Source organism: Scyliorhinus torazame, chromosome 1, assembly GCF_047496885.1.
Source record: "Scyliorhinus torazame isolate Kashiwa2021f chromosome 1, sScyTor2.1, whole genome shotgun sequence".
NCBI classification, from domain to species: Eukaryota; Metazoa; Chordata; class Chondrichthyes; order Carcharhiniformes; family Scyliorhinidae; genus Scyliorhinus; species Scyliorhinus torazame.
Genome location: NC_092707.1, coordinates 408,852,262 through 408,872,749, shown reverse-complemented (window position 1 = coordinate 408,872,749; position 20,488 = coordinate 408,852,262). Strand labels below are relative to the sequence as shown.

Below are 20,488 nucleotides of genomic sequence, written 5' to 3'. Positions count from 1 at the left end.
CGTCTAATCTAAAATCTTCTACACTTCCTGGATCCATATCCCCCTATTCCCATCCTATTCATGTATTTGTCAAGATGCCCCTTAAACATCACTATCGTCCTTGCTCCCAACGCCTCCTCCGGCAGCGAGTTCCAGGCACCCACTACCCTCGTTTATGGACTCATAAGCGATAGACAGCATGGTTTTGTGAAGGGGAGGTCGTGCTTCACTAACTTGATTGAGATTTTGAGGAGCTGACAAAGATGATTGATGAGGCGAGGTCAGTGGATGTTGTTTACATGGACTTCAGTAAAGCCTTTGACAAGGTGCCTCATGGCAGACTGGTACAAAAGGTGAAGTCATACGGGATCAGGGATGACATGGTAAGGTGAGTACAGAACTGGCTCGGTCACAGAAGGCAAAGGTAGCAGTAGAAGGGTGCTTTTCTGAATGGAAGGTTGTGACGAGTGGTGTTCCACAGGGATCTGTGCTGGGACCTCTGTTGTTTGTAGTACACAGAAACGATTTGGAGGAAAATGTCGCTGGTCTGATTAGTAAGTTTGCGGATGACACCAAGGAGTGGCAGATAGTGTTGAGGATTGTCAGAGGATACAGCAGGACATAGATAGGTTGGAGACTTGGGCAGAGAAATGGAAAATGTGAGGTAATGCATTTTGGTAGGTCTAACATAGAGGGGAAATATACCGTAAATGGCAAAACTCTTAGGAATATAGAAAGTCAGAGAGATCTGGGCGTGCAGGTCCACAGATCTTTGAAAGTGGCAACACAAATGGACAAGGCAGTCAAGAAAGCATATGGAATTCTCGCCTTCATCAGATGGGGCACTGAGTATAAAAACTGACAAGTCATGCTACAGTTGTATAGAACCTTGGTAAGGCCGGACTTGGAATATTGCACACAATTCTGGTCGCCACACTACCAGAAGGATGTGGAGGCTTTGGAGACGGTGCAGAGGCTGTTTAGTACAGGGCTAAATTGCTGGCTTTGAAAGCAGACCAAGGCAGGCCAGAAGCACGGTTCAATTCCCGTACCAGCCTCCCCGAACAGGTGCCAGAATGTGGCAACTAGGGCTTTTCACAGTAACTTCATTTGAAGCCTACTTGTGACAATAAGCGATTTTCATTTCATTTCATTCAGAGGAGATTTACCAGGATGTTGCCTGGTCGGGAGGGTGTTAGCTATGCAGAGAGGCTGAATAGACTCGGACTGTTTTCATTAGAAAGAGAGAGGTTGAGGGGTGACCTGATAGAGGTCTCCAGGATTATGAGGGGCGTGGATAGAGTGGATGGGCAGGCTCTCTTTCCCAGGGTGGAGGGGTCAGTCACCAGGGGGCATAGGTTTAAGGTCCGTGGGGCAAAGTTTTGAGGAGATGTGCGAGGCAGGTTTTTTACACAGAGGGTATTAAGTGCCTGGAACGCGTTGCCAGGGGAGGTTGTGGAAACAGATACATTAACGGCGTTCAAAAGGCATCTTGAGACATACATGGATAGGATGGGTATAGAGGGATACGGCGCAAAGAATTGCTGAGGGTTTTGGCCAGAGTTAGTACCATGACCAGTACGGGCTTGGAGGGCCGAAGGGCCTGTTCCTGTGCTGTATTGTTCTTTGTTTTCTTTGTTCTTAACGGTCGTATAGCCAACAAGCTGTACCGTGAACTGACCACTGGGTCATGACCTCTTGGATGTCCATACCTCCAGAACAAGGACACCTGCAAGTGAGGTATGAAGGTGGCGAACACCGACAACTGGGAGATGGTAGTCAGCGCCTGTGACCTACGGAGGCTGCCTGTCTGGAAGGGCACTGGGAGAGATGAACAAAGACAAAGAGCTCGGCTGATCGCGAAGAGGACCCAGAGGAAACCAGGGGCCAGTGAATGGTGCACCTCCCCAGCTCCACTGTCTCCAGCTGAAGTGAGTGCAGCGTCTGTCAAGCTAAAGAGTCACATCAGGTGATGCTTAACACAGGCTGACCGCCACAGCACCAGTCATCACATCGCAGATGGATAGGTGCCACAGTCACTGAGGACCCAAAGGTAAACAAGCAAAACTAAAATAAAAATATCCAGAATATCGAGTCAACCTCGCAAGCGTTCTTGTAAACCTAACCAACTCCATCACTGATAATAAACCTGGGCTCCCAGCGATGACAGGCCGTGTGAGAACCAATGTTATCTCAATATTTATCCAACCTCATTGCTGAGGGACTAACACCAGGGACTGTCTTTGCAAAGTAATTCAGTGACTGGAAAGTGCTTTGTGCTGTCCACAGGACGGATGCTGGATATTAATGGATGGTCTTTTTTCATTTTAAGAACGGGACATCACACTCAGTACAATATTGGATATTATGGGCTGTATGATCGCACTCTCCAAAAGTGGTTGCAAACTATGCGAAATGGCTTCAACTTGACATGTGACTGCGGACATTTAAACTTCAGAGTGTATTTCATTCTGTGGCCAATACTTAGTTGAAGTTGGAACTGAATGAGGGAGCCATCTGTGAAGTTTACACATCCCCATGCGTAAGAATGGACAAGCACTTGAGAAATATTAAGGGCGGGATTCTCCGACCCCCGCCGGGCCGGAGAATCGCCGGGGCGCGGCATGAATCGTGCCGCGCCGGTCGGGGGCCGTTGGCAGCAGCCCTCCCCCGGAGATTCTCCGCTCCGCGATGGGCTGAGCAGCCGCCCGTTTCCGGCCGGTCCCGCCGGCGTAAATGACACAAGGTTCTTACCGGCGGGACCTGGCTCTGCGGGCGGCCAGCGGAGTCCTCGGGGGGGGGGGGGGGGGGGGGGGGGGGGGATCTGGCCCCGGGGGGAGGGGGCCACGGTGGCCTGGCCCACGATCGGGGCCCAGCGATCCGCGGGGGGGGGGGCCTGTGCCGTGGGGGCACTCTTTCCCTCCGCGCCGGCTGCTGTCCGCCATGGCCGGTGCAGAGAAGGATCCCCCTGCGCATGCGCTGGGATCACGCTGCATCCTCCTGGCGCTCCCGCGCGTGCGTCGACTCGCACCGGCCGGCGGAGGCCCTTCAGCGCCGGAGTGGTTCACGCCATTCCTCGGCGCCTGTACAGCCCGCCCTGCCGGATACCGGAGAATCCTGGCCTAAATCTCTGGGCTTTTGCATTGAACAAAGGAGAATATTTGAGCTCAAATTTGGGCAGAGATAAAAGTGTTTGAACGCAAACAAAAACTAGACTTAAGAGAGCGAGATTAACCCTAAAGATGCCCTCAGTCACCAAAATCCCAGTTTCAACACTGTGCAGAATTGTACAACTGTTCTTGTACCATCGTGTTCTGGACCACAGAAGTGTTCCTGCAGTCCCATGACATAAATTAACTCATCTGGGACTACAGCATATGGTACAACCCGAAGAATCTGCAGAACGCAGTAGCAACATCAAGAAGAAGACTGCACAATGCTACATCAGCTCTCTTTCTTTCTCTGGTATTCTCAAGTGCAGAACCCAGATCTCTGTTACATTTTGGAATGCATTACAGAGATCGGGAACTCTATTCAAAGAAAACAGCAAGTGTCATAACATCCATTTGAGAAATAGATAGATTGCGGTTTAAAGGCGTCTCTCTCCAGAAGAGCAACCAAATTACATCGGCTGCAACAGCCTTGGAATTTCAAGACCACCAAAGGAACGTTGGAATGTATTTTGTATTCCCAAGTCCACCTGAACACAACTTCCTGGCTATTCATCGACAAAAGACTTTGCAACTTTTTAAGAATCCTCTGTTTCGAAAAGACCACACTCCAACTAAAGTATCGACCCAGCCAAGACAACATCAGGGCTGCATCAATATAGAGACTGAATTAAGGCATGACCTGCATCTGCATCTAATCTTGTCTGCGTGATAGTGCGAGTCAGATGAGTGAGTGAGAGGAGCTGTGTTTCAAACATCCGGGGTGCGTGTGTGAGATAATAATTCACCTGCTTTAGTTTTTTTGGAAATGGGAAGAAATCACTGTGAGGTTAAAAGAAGATCCACACATCTGACACACAAACAGGCTGATTACAGACTGGAAGGAACCACACCAATTCTGTCTGTCACAGGGATCACCGAGAGACCCCACCCCATCTCAATTTCCCATTGACCGCATGATGCTCACTCCTCTTTCCAAAATAGACTTTTTAGGGAACAGTTTCCCGGGCAACGGCACCCTTTAATTCTTTAACCACATGATGAATAACCGTGGTTGAGCTTAAAATGGGCAGATCATTGGCGAGAGCCGTACGGCAGAACCCAGTCCTGTTGCTGCTCGTGAGGCAGAGGGAGTCGGAGGGTGAGGGGACATCCCAGGTACAAACACACCTCGCATGCAGCTTATTTCCAGCTTTCTCTGCTTCGATTTCAGAATTTCGGCATCTGAGGGAGTTTGCTTTTGAATTAATAAATCATTATATACATTATCCCTCGTTGATCGGAGAGGCCGGTAACCCATCAGCTGAAAATTCAAAAGCTGACAATGGATTTGGAAGTCGGGTTTTGGTGGGAGTATTTGAGACAGTGAACCTTGTGACCTGCCCTCTGCCTCCTCTTCCCCCCGCCCCCTCACCTGCCCCTTCCCGCTACCTATACTCCTTCTCCACTCCGCTGTATGATGAACAGGTCTCTGGAGCTGGTTGGGGCCTACTCTCCAAGATTCGTCCATTGGTCACACGGTGTCCTCTGGGATTGGGCCCAGGGCGTGGTGAGAGAGTCCCATCTTGAGATGGAGCAATGGCAGAGGGGTGAGGATAAGGCAGGGGCGGTGTGGAGGCATTGATTGAGGGAGTAAGGAGTGCCCAATCTCCCACTTGGAAATTTTAACAAGAGGTCGGCGGAGAAGTGACTAGCGGAGAGCGGGCAGCATTTCCCATTCCATTGAGCAACTCCCGACGGTATTTCTTCAGATTTACAGTCCCATCCTGGAATTCGAGAACATGTACCAGATAGGAAAAGGCCATTCAGTCCACTATGTCAGTGTTGGCCCAGGACGTGACCAGCCGGCCCCACTGTCCTGTAGCTCATTGAAGAGCAGCGACCCGCAGCAAAACTGACGGGTGCAGGCGCCTAGAGCAGGCTGGGGTGCACACCAGGCGTCGAATGGCCTTTTACCGGGGTGGTCAATTCTTTACTGTGGGGAACTGCTCAACGGAGTGAGATTCAGCCAATAGGAAGGCCACATACAAACCGGACGTGGCCTCAAAACTGAAGTTGCGAAATTCCAACTTACTGCTTCTGCCAAGGAAGATGGAGAAGGTGAGGAGGAGGTGGCACCCTCGCAGCACTCTGTTATCCATGGATAAATTACAAAACATTCCACTTTTCCTCATTGCAACAAGATATAATAAATTTCTCTTGTCCCATCAAGAATACATTTAGGTCAGCTTGCTCGCTCTGACTTGGAGCTGGTGACTGGAGTTGCTCAGGCGCCAGGATTCTGACCTGTCTTCAGGATTCTGATCCGGGTTCAGGATTCTCTCTGCTCCGAGTTCAGGATTCTCACTGCTCCAGGATCAGGATTCTCACTGCTCCGGGTTCAGGATTCTCACTGCTCCGGGTTCAGGATTCTCACTGCTCCGGGTTCAGGATTCTCACAGCTGCGGGTTCAGGATTCTCACTGCTCCGAGTTCAGGATTCTCACTGCTCCGGGTTCAGGATTCTCACTGCTCCGGGTTCAGGATTCTCACGGCTCCGGGTTCAGGATTCTCACGGCTCCGGGTTCAGGATTCTCACTGCTCCGGGTTCAGGATTCTCACTGCTCCGGGTTCAGGATTCTCACGGCTCCTGGTTCAGGATTCTCACGGCTCCGGGTTCAGGATTCTCACGGCTCCGGGTTCAGGATTCTCACTGCTCCGGGTTCAGGATTCTCACTGCTGCGGGTTCAGGATTCTCACTGCTCCGGGTTCAGGATTCTCACTGATCCAGATTCAGGATTCTCACTGCTCCGGGTTCAGGATTCTCACGGCTACGGGTTCAGGATTCTCACGGCTCCGGGTTCAGGATTCTCACGGCTGCGGGTTCAGGATTCTCACTGCTCCGGGTTCAGGATTCTCACTGCTCCGGGTTCAGGTTTCTCACGGCTCCAGGTTCAGGATTCTCACTGCTCCGGGTTCAGGATTCTCACTGCTCCGGGTTCAGGATTCTCACTGCTCCGGGTTCAGGATTCTCACTGATCCGGGTTCAGGATTCTCACTGCTCCGGGTTCAGGGTTCTGCTCCGGGTTCAAGATTCTCACTGCTCCGGGTTCAGGATTGTCACTGCTCCGGGTTCAGGATTCTGCCCCAAGTTCAGGATTCTCACTGCTCCGGGTTCAGGATTCTCACTGCTCCGGGTTCAGGATTCTCACTGCTCTGGGTTCAGGATTCTCACTGCTCCGGGTTCAGGATTCTCACTGCTCTGGGTTCAGGATTCTCCGGGTTCAGGATTCTCACTGCTCCGGGTTCAGGATTCTCACTGCTCCGGGTTCAGGATTCTCACTACTCCGGGTTCAGGATTCTCACGGCTCCGGGTTCAGGATTCTCACTGCTCCGGGTTCAGGATTCTCACTGCTCCGGGTTCAGGATTCTCACTGCTCCGGGTTCCGGATTCTCACTGCTCCGGGTTCAGGATTCTCACTGATCCGGGTTCAGGATTCTCACTGCTCCGGGTTCAGGATTCTCACTGCTCCGGGTTCAGGATTCTCACAGCTGCGGGTTCAGGATTCTCACTGCTCCGAGTTCAGGATTCTCACTGCTCCGGGATCAGGATTCTCACTGCTCCGAGTTCAGGATTCTCACTGATCCGGGTTCAGGATTCTCACTGCTCCGGGTTCAGGATTCTCACTGTTCCAGGTTCAGGATTCTCACTGCTCCGAGTTCAGGATTCTCACTGCTCCGGGATCAGGATTCTCACTGCTCCGAGTTCAGGATTCTCACTGCTCCGGGTTCAGGATTCTCACTGCTCCGGGTTCAGGATTCTCACTGCTCCGGGATCAGGATTCTCACTGCTCCGGGATCAGGATTCTCACTGCTCCGAGTTCAGGATTCTCACTGCTCCGGGTTCAGGATTCTCACTGCTCCGGGTTCAGAATTCTCACTGCTCTGGGTTCAGGATTCTCACTGCTCCGGGTTCAGGATTCTCACTGCTCCGGGATCAGGATTCTCACTGCTCCAGGTTCAGGATTCTCACTGCTACAGGTTCAGAATTCTCATTGTTCCAGATTCAGGATTCTCACTGCTCCGAGTTCACGATTCCCACTGCTCCGGGTTCAGGATTCTCACTGCTCCGGGTTCAGGATTCTCACTGCTCCGGGTTCAGGATTCTCACTGCTCCGGGTTCAGGATTCTCACTGCTCCGGGTTCAGGATTCTCACTGCTCCGGGTTCAGGTGTTTCACTGTTCCAGATTCAGGATTCTCACTGCTCCAGGTTCAGGATTCTCACTGCTGCGGGTTCAGCATTCTCACTGCTCCGGGTTCAGGATTCTCACTGCTCCGAGTTCAGGATTCTCAGTGCTGCAGATTCAGGATTCTCACTGCTCCGGGTTCAGGATTGTCACTGCTCCGGGTTCAGAATTTGCATTGTTCCTGATTCAGGATTCTCACTGCTCCGAGTTCAGGATTCTCACTGCTCCGAGTTCAGGATTCTCACTGCTCCGAGTTCAGGATTGTCACTGCTCCGGGTTCAGGATTCTCACTGCTCCGAGTTTAGGATTCTCACTGCTCCGAGTTCAGGATCCTCACGGATCCGGGTTCAGGATTCTCGCTGCTCCGGGTTCAGGATTCTCACTGCTCCGGGTTCAGGATTCTCACTGCTCCGAGTTCAGGATTCTCACTGCTCCGGGTTCAGGATTCTCACTGCTCCAGGTTCAGGATTCTCACTGTTCCAGGTTCAGGATTCTCACTGCTCCGAGTTCAGGATTCTTACTGCTCCGGGATCAGGATTCTCACTGCTCCGGGTTCAGGATTCTCACTGCTCTGAGTTCAGGATTCTCACTGCTCCGAGATCAGGATTCTCGCTGCTCCGGGATCAGGGTTCTCACTGCTCCGGGTTCAGGATTCTCACTGCTCCGCGTTCAGGATTCTCACTGCTCCGGGTTCAGGATTCTCGCTGCTCCGGGATCAGGATTCTCACTGCTCCGGATTCAGGATACTCACTACTCCGTGTTCAGGATTCTCACTGCTCCGGGATCAGGATTCTCGCTGCTCCGGGTTCAGGATTCTCGCTGCTCCGGGATCAGGATTCTCACTGCTCCGGGTTCAGGATACTCACTACTCTGGGTTCAGGATTTTCACTGCTCCGGGTTCAGGATTCTCACTGCCCCGAGTTCAGGATTCTCACTGCTCCGGGTTCAGGATTCTCACTGCTCCGGGTTCAGGATTCTCACTGCTCCGGGTTCAGAATTCTCACTGCTCCGGGTTCAGGATTCTCACGGCTCCGGGTTCAGGATTCTCGCTGCTCCGGGTTCAGGATTGTCACTGTTCCAGGTTCAGGATTCTCACTGCTCCGAGTTCAGGATTCTCACTGCTCTGGGTTCAGGATTCTCACTGCTCCGGGTTCAGGATTCTCACTGCTCCGGGTTCAGGATTCTCACTGCTCCGGGTTCAGGATTCTCACTGCTCCGGGTTCAGGATTCCCACTAGAACAAATTCAGGTTCTCTGCTCCGGGTTCAGGATTCTCACTGCTCCAGGTTCAGGATTCTCACTGCTCCGGGTTCAGGATTTTCACTGCTCCGGGTTCAGGATTCTCACTGCTCCAGGTTCAGGATTCTCACTGCTCCGGGTTCAGGATTCTCACTGCTCCGGGTTCAGGATTGTCACTGCTCCGGGTTCAGGATTGTCACTGCTCCAGGTTCAGGATTGTCACTGCTCCAGGTTCAGGATTCTCGCTGCTCCCGGTTCAGGATTCTCACTGTTCCAGGTTCAGGATTCTCACTGCTCCGAGTTCAGGATTTTCACTGCTCCGGGTTCAGGATTCTCACTGCTCCAGGTTCAGGATTCTCACTGCTCCGGGTTCAGGGTTCTCACTGCTCCGGGTTCAGGATTCTCACTGCTCCGGGTTCAGGATTCTCTCTGATCCGGGTTCAGGATTCTCCGGGTTCAGGATTCTCACTGCTCCGGGTTCAGGATTCTCGCTGCTCCGAGTTCACGATTGTCACTGCTCCGGGTTCAGGATTCTCGCTGCTCCGGGTTCAGGATTCTCACTGCTCCGAGTTCAGGATTTTCACTGCTCCGGGTTCAGGATTCTCACTGCTCCAGGTTCAGGATTCTCACTGCTCCGGGTTCAGGATTCTCACTGCTCCGGGTTCAGGATTCTCACTGCTCCGGGTTCAGGATTCTCACTGCTCCGGGTTCAGGATTCTCACTGCTCCGAGTTCAGGATTTTCACTGCTGCGGGTTCAGGATTCTCACTGCTCCGAGTTCAGGATTCTCACTGCTCCAGGTTCAGGATTCTCGCTGCTCCGGGTTCAGGATTCTCACTGTTCCAGGTTCAGGATTCTCACTGCTCCGAGTTCAGGATTTTCACTGCTCCGGGTTCAGGATTCTCACTGCTCCGAGTTCAGGATTGTCACTGCTCCGGGTTCAGGATTCTCACTGCTCCGGGTTCAGGATTCTCGCTGCTCCGGGTTCAGGATTCTCACTGCTCCAGGTTCAGGATTCTCACTGCTCCGGGTTCAGGATTCTCACTGCTCCGGGTTCAGGATTCTCGCTGCTCCGAGTTCAGGATTCTCGCTGCTCTCTCTCTGTACCTCTACTCTGGGAAAATCTCCAAGAGGCCAGAGGTAACAAATAGCCCTGTGAGAGAGAAACAGAGGCGGCAACATTAATATTTCTGCTCCGAGCGTACTTCGCTACAATAAAGCTGAATGCTCATCGTTCAACACGTCTTCAATAAAGTAAAGTAACAGAAAGAGAGGTCTGTCCAAACCCTGAGCCCACACAGTGACCGGAAATCTGACCAAGCCCTCAGCAATGTAATGCTCTCTGCTCACATACATCAAGGTTTCATTAAAACCCACATCTTTGGTTAAAAATAAGGGTCTGGATTCTCCGATTTTGAGGCTATGTCCGCAGCATGTGCCTGGTCTCACGATCAAAAGGTCGGCACCGCCCCCACCCCGATGCTCCACCTGGTGGGGTGCTAGCAGCCGCACCATGTAACTTGTTGCTAACTTTTGGTTGGCTCTTAAATGTTGCTCATTGTGTCTTTACTTAATTTGCTCTGTTTCTAGAACCTTTGCTCTACAGCCGCCAGGTATCTTTATACCACGACGAGGTTCAAGTTCAAATCACTAACTCAACACACCAGTTAGTAAGGTTCAAATCACAACACATTTATTATACACAGTCAATCACTACTCATGTATAAACTCTACTTACTAGACTATCTCTAACACTATAGGCCTATACTTAGCTTTGGAACTGGCCCACCAGGTCAGGGGAACAAATGGCCTTTCGTTCGATTCTGAGTCTGCAGGCTTCAAAGCTGGTATGGATTGGTAGCGAGGAGCGCCTATCTCGTAGCGTGCGTTGACTGGAGACTTACTTGGTTGGTGCAGCTGCTAGGCAGCTCACGGTTAAGGGTTGTTTCGAGTTGCTGAGAGACCCTGCCAAGAAGGACGAATTGAACTTGGGGACTCTATTTTATCATCCCCAGGGTCTTCACGCCATTCGGGGCGGACCCCATACCTGGTTCCAAGTGATTGGACTAAGTTCTGATCACTTGGATCGATTTCTCCAATACTGGAGCTGTTCCCTGATCGCTGGGCGGTCCCTAGGTGTCCGTTGGCCTTCCTTTGTCTTGGCTCCTGCTGGCGCCGAGGAGTCCGGCTTGGCCTTGTTTACCTTAACTGTTTCCAATTGTTCCCGGGAATCGCTCATCAATATATAGATGGTTGTTAGTTTCAGTGCTGTCTGGGTTCCTGCAAGTTCTGATACACAGGAACATTTGCACCTGCTTGTTTATCCTGTGTTGACTGAATTTCCCTGCATTCTTAGCGGATCTCCATTTTAAAGTCGGGATGTGGCCAACACAGGTGGCTACACACCCTCCTTGTGATCCCTAACGCGAAGCGTGAAGGATCACATAACTGCGTCGTCTTCACTCCCTGACCCAGCGAGCACTCTTCCATGGCCTCTACACTGACCATAACTATGCACAAAAATGTTAACTGACAATTCTAAGTGTTGCTATGTCACAACAGGGACATGCAGTACAACATATTAAAAAAACGGTACCTCTAACTATCTTCCATAAACTACACTCACTTAAACATCCAATCATACTAACTTCCTAACAATACAAAGATAATAGCAGCATTCACATTTTCCTCTGGCTTGGCGGTCAAGCACAGAGTTGTACAATCTTTCAGTTGCAAATGAGACATATTTCTTTATTCACAAATGACGCAAAACGAATGTCCTTTATTGTAGATCCAGGGGTTCGGGGGCCTGGTGAAAACCGAAAATAGGGGATCTCATTCTGTATACCGGGGTGTGAGAGCGGTAGGCTCTCCTTCGCCATTTTCTCATGCGGATAGTCTGCACGATGCTGCAGAATATCGCCAATGCTAAAAGGGATTCAATTACGTATGAAAGGGAGTACCATGTTATAAACCTATCACACCATGATGGTGTGTTGTTACTTGTCACTGGGCTCTGGGTGCTATGGGGAAGTGAATCATTGACGGCCGGTGGGGTTGGGGTCAGGGGGTTCGCGTCCGCATGTAATTGAATATACATTATAACGAAAAACACGTATGCCGTCTTCATTGTTCTCTTCTTTTCCTTTCTTCTCTTCTTTTTTGTCTCTTCTCTTTTTGTCTCCTCTTTTCCTGGAGCTTCTGGAATTCTGGGGATCAAGCATAGTTTCTGTTACCATCTTGTTTAATATCTTGTACGTTAGCATGTCTGTCTTTTCAGTGCCAATTTCCCTTTATAATTTGTCACCATGTGTGACTCCATCATTTTTTTTTTAAACCGAATATTTGGACGAGATATCTGAGAAAATACTGCCGTACTGCGAGCCGTCTCGCAGCCTGTGTGATTTACCACCCCAGTGTTTGAGGATGTAAATAGCATACGGAAGCAATCCTAAGGGTTGCTAAACCAAACAAAAGAATTTTGAACGTAATCAAGCCAGAATGGGGTGCGTATGGGCCGCGGCGGGTAAGATTTGGATGGAATCCCCGGGTAGGACGGTGATCAATGCCGTATGTGCTCTACAAAAGTGTAGCTGACCAGAGGGGGGGTCCTCAGGCAGGGCAGGGGCAAATGCCGTTTCTCCACTGCCTGAGCAACCGGCAAGAATGGGTAAAAATGTGGTCATCGTGGGGGGCTGCCTCTCGAATTAGGAGAGCAACTATGAGTCGGGTTCCACTAGTTCCTCTGAACTATTGTCTGGGACAAACTTGTACCTTTAACAAGGTTCTGTTGACAAACCAGTTCCTCTGAACTATTGTCTGGGACAAACTTGTTCCAATAACAAGTTTCAGGGACAAACTTGGTCCATTAACAGCCGGGTGGGCGTTAAAGGAGTGGTGACGTGGGGCCGTGAAAACGTTCGGGTTTACACACAACACTTAACGATAACATTAACGAACAAACATTCAACAAACATGGTGCAGGTTCCATCTGAAAGGACACCGTTTTCTCCCAAGCGGTTCCTTTTAATACATCATCTGGACACCTCAGTTATCAGTTGCGAACAGGGTCGCAAAGGGGTTCTCGTTTTGGGAGTCAGACTCAATGTCATTATCTTCTCCCGGATGCCATACTCTTGAATGGATGAGGGTTGCTAAAGCTGCGATGTGACTTCGGGTCCATCTCGTCGTTTCGGACGAGCCTGTACGAATTGTCACGGAGCCAAATAGTCGTGTCTAATTCTGTGGAGGTGGAGTCGGGGTCGTCATCATAGGGCGGTGGTCTTTGGTGAGGTTTGTGAAGGAATGTGATCAGGAAGGGATCACTCAAATGGTGTTCAGATTCGCTGGGTGTGGGGCCTGTTGCATGGGGTTAGTAGGGAGGCGTGCTGTGGCTATCGTCTGTGTCACAGTCACTGTCGCTGCTGCTGCAGTCTGTGGGCATTCCGGGGCGGAGTCTAGAGTTCGGGGGTGGAGTCGAGGTCGAGTCCGTGGATGGGGTGGACATGTTGGGGGAGGGTAGGGATACGTTGGTTGTGCGCAGGGCATAGTCTGCTGCGTCGAGCATGACGTGGTGTGCGTGGGTAGACTGCGAGCCATATGCCTTGAGCTGGTTAATATGAAACCACGCGGTCTTCCCGTTGGGGTACTTAATCTTATAAACAGAGTGGCTCACTTTGTCCGCAATGGAGTACGGACCCGAATACTTAGGTGACAGGAATGTGTCTGGGTTGTAAATGGAGAGCATGACCTGCTGTCCTACATCAAACTCAGTCACAGGCACTGTCTTGTCGAAACAGGCCTTGCTCTGTTTCTTCCTGGTGCCTAATCTTACTGCGGCTGCTGGCTGAGCCGTTTCTACATTTTCAACCAATTGTTTCACTGCGTTCTCGTGTGTGAGAGCCGTCACTTCGGGGCTGGTCAAGTCAAGTCCTAATAAAAATTCTGTGCCTTTCATGGGGCGTCCGGTCATGAGCGTGTGTGGGGTGTATCCTGTGGATGTCGAAACAGTGTTACGCAAAAACATTAGTGCAAAAGGGAGGACTGAATCCCAAGTGGTGCTGTTCTGATGGACCATTTTCCTGAGTGTTGCTTTTCGGGTCCGATTCATTCGCTCCACGATACCACTTGACTGGGGGTAGTATGCGATGTGGAATTTTTGGGTAATGCCAAATATTGTGAGGACGTTCTTCATGACACGTCCCGTAAAATGGGAACCTTGGTCGGATTCAATGCTGCGGGGGAGTCCCCATCTCGTAAAGATGTGGTGGGTTAACATCTTTGCGGTAGTCTTTACCGTGTTTGTTCTAGATGGGAATGCTTCCACCCATTTTGTAAACGTGTCTATAATGACTAAGACATACTTGTAACCATTCCTGGAAGGGGGCAATGGTCCTATAAAATCAATCTGGAGGTTAGTCCAGGGGCCATTAACGGGGCGGGTGTGACTAAGCTGAGCTTTCTTTGCATATCTGTCCGGGTTGTTTTGGGCACAGATAAGGCAATATTCCACATAGTGCGTGACATCTTCCTTTAAATTCGGCCACCAACAGAGCTGCCTGAGGTGGGCTGTAGTGGGGTCAATTCCCTGATGCCCATGACTGTCATGGAACAAACAAATAAGCTGATTCCTGTCCTGTTCAGGAACCACATAAAGGGTGTCTTTTAGGATCACACCGTGATGTGTGGTCAGTGCATTTTTAAACCTATCGTATGGGGCTGCAAATTTTCCTTTTAGAATCTCCCTGAGATTACTATCCTGCTTCTGGGCCTGCACTAAATCTTCGATGTTGGTCTATGAGACCTGAACTGCATTCACTGGGGCTCTTTCCGGGGGGGGGGGGGGGGGGGTGGTCCAAAAATATCCATGTCTGGAACCTGCTTTGGCCAGTGCATCGGCTTTTACATTTCCAGGTGGGGAGGAACGGTGGTGACATCGAACTTTAACGATGCCAAATATCCTGTCCTGTGCTTTGTCCAAAATGTGCCGGAGCAATGGGGCTGAAGGGAGGGGTTTTCCGTCCGCGGAAACAAATCCTCTTGCTTTCCACAGGGGTAGGAATTCTGTGAGGCTGTTACAGACAGAGAGGCTGTCCGAGTACATGTCTGCTGGGCTGGGGAATGAATCTGGGTGTTCTATGATGTACGCAATGGCTGCTAGTTCTGCCGCCTGCGCGCCTAAGTGTCCTGTTCGTTTTAACGAGATTTCTTCTAGGGCACATCCCTGCCCGTCCTCAACATAGATGCTGCATCCTGTAATGCGCTTCCCGTTTAATATGGTGGAAGAACCATCCACATATATTCTCAAGGGTGCGCACGTGTCTGTGTGCTGGAGGCTCTGGGGTGAACTACCTATCTTTTTGGGGGGTGTTTTCGCGATAAAGGGGCCTGTGTTGTGGTGCGGTGAGATGATTTCACATTCGTGGGGGGTGCCTGGGTACTGAAGGTTGTCGGCTAGGAAAGTGTGGGTCTTGGTCCCTTTAACAGTGATGTCCCGTCCCTGCCAAAGAAGGGTCCATCTGGCTGTTCTGATCTGGCTTACTGTACCGTCCTTAAGTCGTCTGTCTAGTAAAAGTTGGGTGGGGGTGTGTTCCGTGAGAATTGTGATGGGATTTAGTCCGGTGATATATGAAAAGTATTGCACTGCCCAGAAAGCTGCGAGCAGGTGCCTTTCACAGGCCGAAAATCCCTGCTCCACAGGATCTAAAACTCTGGAGGGGTAAGCCACGGGTCTTAACTGTTCGTGCCGTTCCTGGAGGAGCACGGCCGAAAGGGTACGATCTGTGCTAGCTATCTCTTGCATATGGGGGAAAGCGGGTCTGGAATCGCTTTCCAGGGGGCTGCAATGGGTGCCGGGGGCTGCAATGAGTGCGGGCTTTAAAGCATCTACAGCATCCGTGTGCTGCAGAAGCCATTCTCAAGGGGCTCCTTTCTTTAGGAGTTCCGAGAAGGGTGCTGCTTTGGTGGCGAAACCGTCAATGTGGTTTCGGCAGTAGCCAACCAGTCCTAAAAACGACCGGCGGGCTGAAACATTCTGGGGAAGGCGCAATTTGACAATCAAGTCAATTCTTTTATGCTCGATCTGGCATTTACAATGCGTGATAATCGTTCCCAAATATACCACTTTGTTTTCCAAAAGTTGGGCCTTCTTGGGGTTCACTTTACATCCAATTCACTGTAGGAGTTCCAGGAGTTCGGACAGAAGCTCGATGTGTTCTGCCTTGGTGTCTGTCTGCAGTAAGAGGTCATCTACATACTGGACCAGACGTTCGGGGTGAGAAAAGTTTGATAAACCATTGGCCAGCTGTCGGTGGAAAATGGAGGGGGAGTTGTGGAATCCTTGTGGAAGGCATGTCCACGTGTACTGCTGACCTTTAAAAGTGAAGGCAAATTTGTACTGGCACGCTTTTGCCAATGGAATGGACCAGAATCCGTTACTGATGTCCAAAACCGTAAATTATCGTGAGTTGAGTCCCAGTTTGAGCATGGTCTCGGGACTTGTGGCTACCGTGGGGGCTGCTGCAGGGGTGACTTTGTTGAGTTCCCGGTAATCGATGGTCAGTCGCCATGATCCATCGGGCTTTCTCACTGGCCAAATCGGGGCATTATTAGTAGAGGCTACCGATCTAAGTACGCCTTGTTCTAATAAGCTGTCAGTAACCTTTGAGATTTCTCCCTCTGCCTCTTGGAGAAATCTGGATTGCTTCTGGGGTCTAGGGTCAGGTCCTGTTATTTGAACCGAACCAGCCATCCTGCCGCAGTCATGTTTATGACTTGCAAATGCGGTCCTGTTCTTTTGGAGAACTGCCCTAACCTGTTTGTCTGTGCTAATCGTGGTCGGGTCAAACCAAAATTCGCCAACTGCACTAATCTTGTTTGCATACTCACCTACTGTGAGCGTTGCGGGGGCTCTTGCTGACTTCATCATTTTCCAGACACATTGATTTACTGGGTCAAAGGACAGGTTGTGGGAGTCCATGAAATCAATGCCCAAAATGTGTTCTGCTGTGTGGGGCAGATCGACAAAAACTATGCGGTGTCTTGTAATATTGCCAATTTGAATGGGTACAGGGGCTGTGATGTGTCCCTGTTGTGAGTGGCCTGTGAAGCCGCTGAGGGTGATTGTGGCTGTAGTGGGCTATGTGTCTTTTTGGAACATTGTGGAGGAATTAATTGTGGTGCAGGACCCTCCTGTGTCCCAGAGAAGTTTGATGGGCTGTCCCCATATTTTCGCTGCAACTACTGGTCGGCCGGACCTAACCCAAAGGGTGTCACAGACCCAAGTGGGGAAGCCTGAACACCGTCAGTCAGTTCCGTTCATGCCTGTCTGGTCTGAACGGGTGCACACACTATGTATGGGCTTTGTCCTGTTCTTATTCAGAGTGCCTGCCTGCTGGGCTCTCTGTGGCTTTCGTGGGGCATTGCACTCTCGTGCAAAGTGACCTAATTGTCCACAGTTGTAACACTCCTGTTGTTTCTGTGGGGGGCTGTTCATGCCTTCGTTCACCCATGCGGGGTTCTGGTGCGCTTTAACTGCTTGAATATCTGCCTCTGCCTGCTGTTCTTCGGGTTTCCTAATTGCGGGTTTGTTGTGGACAGATTGCTCCCAGGGCGGGACAACCTTTTTAAAACACACTTTTCGTTGTGCGTTTCTTCTGAGGGGTCATAATTAGTACAAAGCTTTTAGTCCTGCCTCTGTGGCATGGGAGATAAGGGTGCGGGTCCATTTGGTCACGTTGTCTGGGGACAAATGGGCGCGGTCTAAGTTTCCGAAAACGGCTGTAAAATGGATGCACAGGCGTCCAGCAAACGCTGTGGGGTGTTCTGTTTTCTTCTGCCTGCACTTATTCAGGCCTTCTACTGGGTCACCTCTGTTATAGCCGATCGCATCTAGGATCGCCGCGTGCATCTCTGCAAGGGTGCCTCCTCGTACATTCTGTGGATCAGGAAGGGCTGCTACAACCGAAGGGTCTAAGCTTAAAACTGTGAGCTTCACTTGCTCACGCTCATCCAGGCCGTACATGGTCGCCTGCTGCTTCACTCTCGCAAAGAAGTGGTGGGGGTCTGAGGTGGGGAGGACGGTGTGATCTTTTCGCTCACGTCCCGTAATTGGGTCACGGTTAAGGGGGTGGTGTAAAGGAATTCCGCGTCTCCTTCCGATGTGACTGTGCGGTGGGTGGTTACTGGATTCATGGGTGCCTGATCTATCTGTTGTGTGGGGGGTTGGGGTGCTTTTCTCCTTTGGGGCTTTCCTTGCGCACACGTTCCCTGAACATACCTATGCGCGGTTTTGTTTAGTTCTTGCCAATCAGGGCCATCTTCTTCATCTAATTGGGATCCAAAGGTTCTCTGAAACCCATTTTGTACTGAAAGCAAAGTCTGCAGTTTCGCAATCTGCTTCCGGCATTTTGCATGATCCACTGAGCTTTGTCTGTGCTCCGTGGTGGCAGCATGGAGTGCTCTTGACGCTGCTTTTAAATCGCTGCACTGCCTTTGCAATGCCTCTACCTGTTTCTCTGTCTCTACTCTTACCAGGACTGCACGTTGCGTGTCCTGATAGGCCTTATCGTATTGGGTTTGGAAGCTGCTCAGATACGCGAGACAAGACTGGTGTGCCCACTTGGCATCATCCACCTCTCCGTCCTTTGCTGCCAACTTCCTTCTCAATTCTACATTCTCTCTCTCGATCTCACTAACATCGACCTTGCTCATTTGATGTCTCTCTTCTATCTCTTTGCGGAGCGTCCGAACGACCTCCTCTGTGCCTCGCAATTGTGCCAGACAGGACACGATTGCCATCGGCTTGCGAGCTTTCCCTCAGCTCTTATGGATTTCGCTCAGGTTCTCCCACCAAGTATGTCCTATACTCCCGGGACCTGTTTCCTCATTTGAACAAAAGTCACTCCAAAGGGGCCATCCCTTCCCTTTGAGGTACCTTCTAATCTCAACTTCCCAAACGGGACTCTGACCTACTCTGCTACTGGTCGCTGCGACCACGAATTCTTGAGGGTTCATGAGGCGTTCCATTGCCTTCATTGCCATTTTTCCTATCTGAATGCTCTTTTAAAATTTGGAACGGGGGTACTAAGGCGGTGCTGTAAACACGGGTACGGCGTTCGCTATTTTCCGGAATACAAACTCACGACGGTTTTTCGCAACAAAATCTATCAGTTTTACCTTATAGCCCTGTTAGTTACGCATGCATTACACGCTTCCGAATTATGAGGATTGATCAAAACTGCTTGAACACTTGTGACTGTTTCTGTTCCCAATTGGATTCTCAATTCAAATTTTGGGTTCTCCCGGAGTGGTTAGGCCACTTCTAAGTCGGGTCCCAGCGGAGTCGCCAGTAAATGTTGCTAACTTTTGGTTGGCCCTTAAATGTTGCTCGTTGTGTCTTTACTTAATTTGCTCTGTTTCTATAACCTTTGCTTCAGAGTTGCCGGGTATCTTTATGATACCACCACGAGGTTCAAGTTCAAGTGCTGATCAATAACTCAATACACCAGTTAGTAAGTTTCAAATCACAACACATTTATTATACACAGTCAATCACTACTCATGCATAAACTCTACTTACTAGACTATCTCTAACACTAAAGGCCTATACTTAGCTTTGGAACTGGCCCACCAGGTCAGGGGAACAAATGGCCTTTTGTTCGATTCTGAGTCTGCAGGCTTCAAAGCTGGAAGGACTGGTAGCTAGGAGCGCCTATCTCGTAGCGTGCGTTGACTGGAGACTTATTTGCTTGGTGCAGCTACTAGGCAGCTCACGGTTAAGGGTTGTTTCGAGCTGCTGAGAGACCCTGCAAAGAAGGACGAATTGAACTTGGGGACTTTATTTCATAGTCCCCAGGGCCTTCCCGTCCCTTTGAGCGAAGCCCGCACCTGGTTCCAAGTGATTGGACTGCGTTCCGATCACTTGGATCGATTTCTCCAATACTGGAGCTGTTCCCTGATCGCTGGACGGTTCCTAAGTGTCCGTTGGCCTTCCTTTGTCTTGGCTCCTGCTGGCACCGAGGAGTCTGGCTTGGCCTTGTTTATTCTAACTGTTTCCAATTGTTCCCGGGGATCGCTCATCAATATGTAGATGGTTGTTAGTTTCAGTGCAGTCTGGGTTCCTGCAAGTTCTGATTACAGGAAACTTTGCACCTGCTTGTTGTTCCTGCGTTTGACTGAATTTCCCTGCATTCTTCGCGGATCTCCATTTTAAAGTCGGGAAGTGGCCAACCCAGGTGGCTACAAACTCCCCCGGCTTTCCCTACAAATACGGCCGCAGAATGTTTGGGTCGGTGGATGCGCACGGCGGCGACCTGTGGTGGCCGGGCCGTACAACATGGCGCCGGCCACGTGCGGATCCGGCCTGTCAGATAGAGCCACCTTGTAACCCCCCTCGCCACCACCGGACCACCGCCCACCAGTCCCCCCGCGTCACACACGGACGGGCAGTCGACATATCAGGGACAGAGATTCGGGGAGGGCCTCAGGTCACGTCCTGAGGCTGTCGCAACACGTGCGCCGTACTCCTCGAGTGCGCTGTTTTTGAGGAGGGGAGCATCCGATTTCGGTGTAAAAATTGATTCTCCGGCCATTCGCCGTACGTGATTTTGGCGTCGCCAATTGGAAAATCCAGCCCTAGTGTTGGCGCCGACGCAGAATTCGTGGACTTTCACGACAGCAAAACTGCCGCCGAACCCGGATCGATTCAGTGACTGAGGAGGGGCAGCACCGGCACCACGTGGAACACAATCAATTCCAATGGGAAATGGTGCGGGATTGGCCGGGTCCGTGATTGACACTCAGGAGGCTGACAAGCTGCAGCTGCACAGACACATTACACTCCCAACACACACTCATCCCTGCCGCACACACACATT

The 20,488-nt window shown here is 50.8% G+C and overlaps 1 protein-coding gene across 1 annotated transcript in view; it reads right to left on the bottom strand.

Moving 5' to 3' along the window:
- Positions 1–20,488, bottom strand: part of LOC140428333 (neuronal acetylcholine receptor subunit alpha-2-like) — a 453,821-nt gene that overhangs the window by 285,942 nt on the left and 147,391 nt on the right. Inside the window, exon 2 of the mRNA XM_072514690.1 lies at positions 5,224–9,765. Coding sequence (XP_072370791.1) covers positions 5,224–5,323 — 100 coding nt within the window. The 5' untranslated portion in view covers positions 5,324–9,765. The remainder of the gene's footprint in view (positions 1–5,223; positions 9,766–20,488) is intronic.